Source organism: Pithys albifrons, chromosome 27 (genome assembly GCF_047495875.1).
Source record: "Pithys albifrons albifrons isolate INPA30051 chromosome 27, PitAlb_v1, whole genome shotgun sequence".
In the NCBI taxonomy this organism is placed as follows: domain Eukaryota; kingdom Metazoa; phylum Chordata; class Aves; order Passeriformes; family Thamnophilidae; genus Pithys; species Pithys albifrons.
In genome coordinates this window covers 2,453,874-2,461,411 of record NC_092484.1, presented here as the reverse complement: position 1 = coordinate 2,461,411, position 7,538 = coordinate 2,453,874, and the positions used below count along the sequence as shown (strand labels likewise).

Genomic DNA, 7,538 nt, shown 5'->3' with positions numbered 1-7,538 from the left:
GACAGCACCCCCAGGACAGTGTCAGCATCCCCAGGACAGTGACAGCACCCCCAGGACGGGGACAGCAGCCCCAGGACAGTGACAGCAGCCCCAGGTCAGTGACAGCACCTCCAGGACAGTGACAGCACCCCCAGGTCAGTGACAGCACCTCCAGGACAGTGACAGCACCCCCAGGACAGTGTCAGCCCCCCCAGGACAGGGGCAGCATCCCCAGGACAGTGTCAGCACCCCCAGGTCAGTGTCAGCCCCCCCAGGACAGGGGCAGCACCCCCAGGACAGTGACAGCACCCCCAGGACAGGCCCAGCTGTCCCCCCCGGCCGGGCAGGCCACGTCACTGGTGTTTCTTGCCCCGGGACAGGCCGGCAGGAGGGGCGGGCAGGGAGGAGGCGGGAGGGGCGGGCAGGAAGAAGGCCGGGCCGTGCAGGCAGCGCAGCACCAACAGCTGCGGCCCCAGCGCGTACAGGAGGTTGGAGAGCAGGAAACTCCACAGCACATCGTCGGGGGTCTGGTACGGGAAGGGGGTCCTGGCGTGCAGCGACGAGCCCAGGTGGCAGAACTGAGCCTGGGGGGGGACACAAGGATGGGGTGGGCACCGGGGAGGGCACCCCAGGGGGTGTGGTGGCACCAGCATGTCCTATCTATAGCCCTGCTCCAGCCTATTTCTGGCCAGCGAATCCTCAGCTCGCTCCAAATCCACCGAGGCCAAAGCAATTACCCGGCAGCGGCCCTGGAGCTGCTCCACATCAGGGGGTGGAGCTGCTCCCCCAAGCTCAGCCCCAGCCCGGGGGTGCCAGCCGTGCCCCCCGGGGTGCCAGCACAGCCTCACCTGTGCCATGGCACCGGCAAACACCAGGCTCCAGTCGGGCAGCCACGAACAGCCGGGCAGGACCAGCCCGTAGATGCAGAGGATGAAGAAGGGGAGGATGTAGAACATGTAGATCAGCATCTGTGTGAGGGGGGCACAAAGAGGGTCACCCTGGCACTGGTGGCACCGGGGGAGGGGGAAAGGGCTGATCCAGGGACCCCTCAAGAGAAAGGATTTTATCCCTTCTCCATAAAATCATAATGATCTTTACTAATTTTTAATCAGGCCTGGGCTGACTTTATATTTTGTATTAATTTCTGATTTCAGCTTGTAGCAAAGTCTGTCAGTTCTCTGAACCAGGCAGAGCTTCAGCCAGGGAGGAATTTAACCCTGGAGCTGCAGGAGGGACTTGGAGAAATAAACCAAAAACCTGTTTGGGTTCGAGGCTGAGCTGTGAGAAATAAACCAAAAACTCTGTTTGGATTCGAGGCTGAGCTGTGAGAAATAAACCAAAAACCCTGTTTGGATTCCAGGCTGAGCTGTGAGAAATAAACCAAAAACCTCTTTAGATTCGAGGCTGAGTTGAAAGAAATAAACCAAAAAAACCCTGTTTGGATTCCAGGCTGAACTGTGAGAAATAAACCAAAAACCTCTTTAGATTCGAGGCCTGAGGGTGTGACATTGTTTAGTTAAAAGGAAATACAGAGATAAGAAAGAGAAGAGCTCAGAGCAGCCCTTTGGAGCTGTTCAGTCACCCCAAATATCTGCCTGACTTTGGGGAGGGGTTTCAGCTGTAACTCAGGATATGAACCTGGAGCCACCAAAGCCTCTTGGTGGGGTCACCCCTCGTGTTCCCAGCACTGGATAAAAGGCAGAATTTGGTTCTATTCGATCAGGTTTGAGTGTTTCTTAACCCGGGGCTGTTGTCCCACCCCACCCCTCTCACCTGCACCTTGGGGTAGGCCACGGGGTCCCGCAGGTAGGGCTCGTGCTGGTAGATGTACTCAAAGCACGAGTCAGCAGGACAGTCCAAAACCACCTGGGCACGTGGACAGCAAAGGGCAGGTGGGTATGGGGCAGATCCACCTTCCCCTGGACCCCCCCAGCCCTTCCAGGACCCCCCCAACACTCACCATGCCCCTGAAGAAGGTGAAGGTGGCCATGAGGAGCAGCCCCAGCACCAGAGCCACGTCCTGGGGTCGCTGGTACAGAGGTTTGTGCTGCTCCTCTGCCACCTGCCAGAGGGAAACACCCAAAGGTTGGCTCTGCCACCCCTGGGAGGGGCATCAGGGGGGGTTGGAGCCCCCAACTCACCTTCTCGGGGCTGAGGCACGGCCGCTCCTTGGGCTGCTGGAAGAGCCTGAGCCCGGCCCAGGCGAGGAGGAGGAGGTAGGGCAGGTTGAGGAGGAAGGAGGGGCTCAGCTCGGAGCTGTGTTTGCCTGGGAGAGGAGGGCACGGGGTGGGCACGGAGCACACACTGGCACCTCCCTCTGCCGCCCCATGGGAGGGAGGGTGGGCACGGAGCCCCCTCCCCGCCCCACGGGAGGGAGGGTGGGCACAGGGTCCCCTCCCCGCCCCACGGGAGGGAAGGTGGGCACGGAGTCCCCTCCCCGCCCCACGGGAGGGAGGGTGGGCACAGGGTCCCCTCCCCGCCCCACGGGATGGAGGGTGGGCACGGAGTCCCCTCCCCGCCCCACGGGAGGGAGGGTGGGCACAGGGTCCCCTCCCCGCCCCACGGGAGGGAGGGTGGGCACGGAGTCCCCTCCCCGCCCCATGGGAGGGAGGGTGGGCACAGAGTCCCCTCCCCGCCCCACGGGAGGGAGGGTGGGCACGGAGTCCCCTCCCCGCCCCACGGGAGGGAGGGTGGGCACAGGGTCCCCTCCCCGCCCCACGGGAGGGAGGGTGGGCACAGAGTCCCCTCCCCGCCCCGTACCGATCATGTTCCCCAGGAGGAAGACCACGATGCTCATCAGCAGCGAGCCCAGCCAGAACAGCCCCAGGTTCCTGTAGTTCTTTCTGCAGAGACAGCGGGTCAGGGGGCCCAGAGGTCCCTCCTCAAGGAATTTGGGATGCTCCAAGTCCTCTGAGCTCCTCTGGCAGCTTTGCCAGACTCAGAGGTACTCTGGGAGTTCCACCAGGCTCAGAGCTCCCTCTTCATGGAATTTGGGAACTTCCAGTCCCTCTGAGCAGCTTTGGAAGCTCCATCAGGCTCAGAGCACCCTCAAGGAATTTGGGATTCTCCAAGCCCTCTGAGCTCCTCTGGCACCTTCACCAGGCTTGGAGCTCTCACCTTATGGAATTTGGAAACCTCCAACCCCCATGAGCTCCTCTGGCAGCTCTGCCAGGCTGAGAACTCCCTCCTCATGGAATTTGGGATTCTCCAGCCCCCATGAGCTCCTCTGGCAGCTCTGCCAGACTCAGAGCTCCCTCCTCATGGAATTTGGGATGTTCCAACCCCCATGAGCTCCTCTGGCACCTTCACCAGGCTTGGAGCTCTCACCTTATGGAATTTGGAAACCTCCAACCCCCATGAGCTCCTCTGGCAGCTCCACCAGGCTCAGAGCTCCCTCTTCATGGAATTTGGGAACCTCCAACTCCATCTGAGCTCCTCTGGCAGCTCCGCCAGACTCAGAGCTCCATCCTCATGGACTTTGGGATCCTCCAACCCCTCTGAGCATCTCTGGCAGCTCCATCAGGTTCAGAGCTCCCTCCTCAAGGAATTTGGGATCCTCCAACCCCTCTGAGCATCTCTGGAAGCTCCATCAGGCTCAGAGCTCCCTTCTCATGGAATGTTGGATCCTCCAACCCCTCTGAGCTCCTCTGACCCACAGCTCCCTCTCACCTCTGGCCGATGGCCGCCACCATGGTGAGGTAGAGCCCGTAGTGGACGATGCCATCCCAGTAGCAGACCATGATCCCATGGGATGTGCGCAGGAAGGGCTCGCCCTGCCCGAGGGTGTCACAGGGGCATCACACAGGGAGGGGGCAGTGCCCTCCCAGCCCCTCCCCAGGGCACCCCATGGGCATGGGATGGGAATGGGGTGGGGTGGGATGGGGTGGGGTGGGATGGGATGGGGTGGGGTGGGATGGGGTGGGATGGGATGGGATGGGATGGGATGGGATGGGGTGGGATGGGATGGGGTGGGGTGGGATGGGATGGGATGGGATGGGATGGGATGGGATGGGATGGGATGGGATGGGATGGGGTGGGATGGGATGGGATGGGGTGGGATGGGATGGGGTGGGGTGGGATGGGGTGGGATGAGATGGGATGGAATGGGATGGGATGGGGAGGGGTGGGATGGGGTGGGATGGGATGGGATGGAATGGGATGGGATGGGGAGGGGTGGGATGGGGAGGGCTGGGGTGGGATGGGGTGGGTGTACTGGGCTGGGCTGGGCTGAACTGGGCTGGGGTGGGATGGGATGGGAAGGCGTGAGATGGGGTGGATGGGTGGGATGGGGTGGGATGGGATGGGATGGGATGGGATGGGATGGGATGGGTGGGTTGGGATGGGATGGGATGGGATGGGTGGGTTGGGATGGGATGGGATGGGATGGGATGGGTGGGTTGGGATGGGATGGGATGGGATAGGTGGGCTGGGCTGGGCTGGGGTTGGATGGGATGGGAAGGCGTGAGATGGGGTGGATGGGTGGGATGGGATGGGATGGGATGGGATGGGTGGGCTGGGCTGGGCTGGGCTGGGCTGGGATGGGATGGGTGGATGGTACCTCTCTAACATAGACCTCCATGAAGCCAGAAATGAATCCATCCTCCTCCAGCGCGATGATGAGGTCGATGATGGAGATGAAGGAGAACACCACGAACACTGTGGGACAACCAGACAGCTCTGCAAGGGAGGACCCCCCAGCTCCCCCCACATCCCAAATCCCAACTCCCCACTCCCTGCCCCAACACACCATCCAGCCCCACACCTGGGGGGGACTCACCACAGAAAAGGGGGTCCTGGAAGTGGCTCACTCTGCTGGTGAAGATGATGATGGAGAAGAGGCCAATGAGCACCAGGAGCACGGTCAGCACCAGCACCAGGGGGTTACTGGGGGGCAGTGGGGGGGCTCCAGCACCAGCCACAGCCAGGGGTGGAGCCCCATCTCCCCATGGAACACTCCTTGCCCCCCTGATTTTTAGGATCAGGATCAGCCCCTGCACTCAGAGTGGGGTCCCGGGTGCTGCCCTGGGAAAAGCAGGAAAAGCTGCTTTTCTGGGAGTAAATCCTGGAGGAAGGGTGGGATGTGACATTCCAACAGGGTGGGGAAGGGGCTGCCTTGCCAAGACCCCCGTGCCAGGGCAGGGAGCTGCCCCTGCACGGTGCCCCCTCTCCAAGAGATCAGGAAAACCAGTTACAAAGCAAAACCGAGGAGAGAGACACCGGAAAATGTCCTGGGAGAAGGAAGGAGTCGTAGGGAAAACCATCCTGAGCAGCTGGAATTGCTCTCCCAAGGGCCAGGAATAGGGACAGTGGCCAAGGAGGGTGTCAGATCTGAGCAGAACAGAGAGTTTCCCCCCAAAAAAACCATCCAAACCTGCCTGAAACATCCAAACCAGCCCAGATGCTCTTGGGGAAAAAAAAAAAAAAAAGAAAATCCCAAACAATCAAATCACCGCCCAGTGCATTATTGTATAATTAATTCCTACACCTAATTACTCCCACGGAATGATTAGTTCAGAGTTTAAATGTCATGGAGTGACACAACAAGGGGCTCCTCCAGTTGTAAGATTCCTACAGAGGGATCCTGGAGGTTTGGGAGGCAGGAGGGGATGGAAAAGGTGGGAATGGAAACAGGGAGAGCTCCGGCAGGTGATGAGGAGTTTGGTTAAAAGCCCTTCCTGATGGTAAAGGAAAACCAGGAATTAGCTCCAAAAATAAATATATAAGGAATGGGGAAAGGAAAGTGAAGGTGAGAAGGGAAAAGGGAGAAGGGGATGAAGGAACACAAGGGGAAAACCCTGAGCTGGTGGGTCGGGGGGATGGGACTGGAAATCAGGGAAAAATAACCAGGAAAAGGAACGCAGTGGGTGAGGAGTGGTGGGGCTCATTCCCAAATTCCCGGGATTTAGGAGGTTTCAGACCCCCCGAGGTGTCGCTGGGCAGGCAAACCGAAAGCGGGGCTGGTTTATCAGCTGTTGTGACAGCGGCGATGACGAGGAGGGTGCGGGGGGTGACATCGGCCACGTCAGCGGCCAAGGGGGCAGGGGCGACACTCGGGGAGGGGCAGGGGGGTGTGGAGGGGTCTCCAGAGCCGGGATCTCCCGAATTCCAGGGAATTTGGGGGGGTGAGGACCCCCGTTCTGCTCCAAGCTGTGTCCGACCACCCGGCTCGGGATTTGAAAGTCATTGAAGCAGCCACGGAACACGCCGGGAAACTCCCACCTGGAGCCGCATTCCCATCGGGAAAATGCACCGGGATTGAGCCCCCTGTCCTGGGAGGGACCCCCCAATCCCGGACAGATCCAGCAGTTTGTCCTGGGAGGGACACCCCAAAATCCAGGACAGACCCAGCAGCTTGTCCGGGGATGGACCCCCCAGCCCAGGAGCTTGTCCTGGGATGGACCCCCCAGCCCAGGAGCTTGTCCTGGGATGGACCCCCCGATCCAGGAGCTTGTCCTGGGATGGACCCCCCAGCCCAGGAGCTTGTCCTGGGATGGACCCCCCGATCCAGGAGCTTGTTCTGGGATGGACCCCCCCGATCTGACACAGACCCAGCCCCCTGTCCGGGGAGGGACCCCCCGATCCGGGACAGACCCAGCCCCTGTCCTGGGATGGACTCCCTGGATTGAGCCCCTTGTCCTGGGATGGACCCCCCAATCCGGGACAGACCCAGCCCCTGTCCCGGGATGGACCCTCCGATCCAGCAGCTTCTCCTGGGATGGATCTCCCAATCCGGGACAGACCCAACAGCTTGTCCTGGGATGGACCCTCCGGAATGAGCCCCCTGTCCCGAGATGGACCCCCCAATCCGGGACAGACCCAGCCCCTGTCCCGGGATGGACCCTCCGATCCGGGACAGACCCAGCCCCTGTCCCGGGATGGACCCTCCGATCCGGGACAGACCCAGCCCTGTCCCGGTTGCTGCCCCCCCCCCGTACTCCAGGTCCGGATGGGACCCTGGGGAAGGGACAGCTGTCCCGGGTGGGTGATTCCCACCAGCCTTGGATGGTGCCTTGTCCTGGGACTCTTCCACCTCTCCCGGGCCGGTCCCATCACCCCAACCCCGGCCCTCGGGGGTCCCTCGCGGTGCCCACTCACTCTGCCAGGGCGGGGGCCGCGGTGAAGCCGAAGGCCACGGGGATGGCGAGCAGGGGGGCGGCCAGGGCGGCCAACCCCGCCGGGAGCGGCATCCCCGGCCCCGACACCGGCCCCGACACCGGCCCCGCAGAGAGGACTTTGCCCCGAGAGAGGAGAGAGCGGAGCGGGCAGCGCCCTTAAAGTGCCAGAGCCGCCCCGAGGGGACGGGGGGACCGGAGGGAGGGACAGGGGTGGGGAGGGACGGGGGAGACCGGGAGGGAGGGACAGGAATGGGGAGGGACAGGGGAGACCGGGAGGGAGGGACGGGGGGACCGGAGGGAGGGACGGGGGGAACAGGAGGGAGGGACGGGGGGATCGGGAGGGAGGGACGGGGGAACAGGAGGGAGGGACAGAGGGGACCGGGAGGGAGGGACGGGGTGGAGAGGAAGGGAGGGACAGGGATGGGGAGGGACGGGGGGACGGGG

At 62.1% G+C, this 7,538-nt stretch overlaps 1 protein-coding gene across 1 annotated transcript; it reads right to left on the bottom strand.

Annotated features, from left to right (window-relative positions):
* Nucleotides 1-236: 236 nt before the first annotated feature.
* TM6SF2 (transmembrane 6 superfamily member 2) lies at nucleotides 237-7,331 on the bottom strand. The gene is made up of 10 exons (XM_071577954.1): nucleotides 7,075-7,331; nucleotides 4,757-4,863; nucleotides 4,538-4,635; nucleotides 3,649-3,752; nucleotides 2,740-2,822; nucleotides 2,121-2,245; nucleotides 1,940-2,041; nucleotides 1,753-1,845; nucleotides 828-947; nucleotides 237-563 (listed from the first exon to the last, which is right to left on the bottom strand). Exons 1-10 carry the CDS (start codon nucleotides 7,164-7,166, stop codon nucleotides 333-335), a joined length of 1,155 nt encoding a protein of 384 aa, XP_071434055.1. The 5' UTR covers nucleotides 7,167-7,331; the 3' UTR covers nucleotides 237-332.
* Between the last annotated feature and the right edge of the window lie 207 nt (nucleotides 7,332-7,538).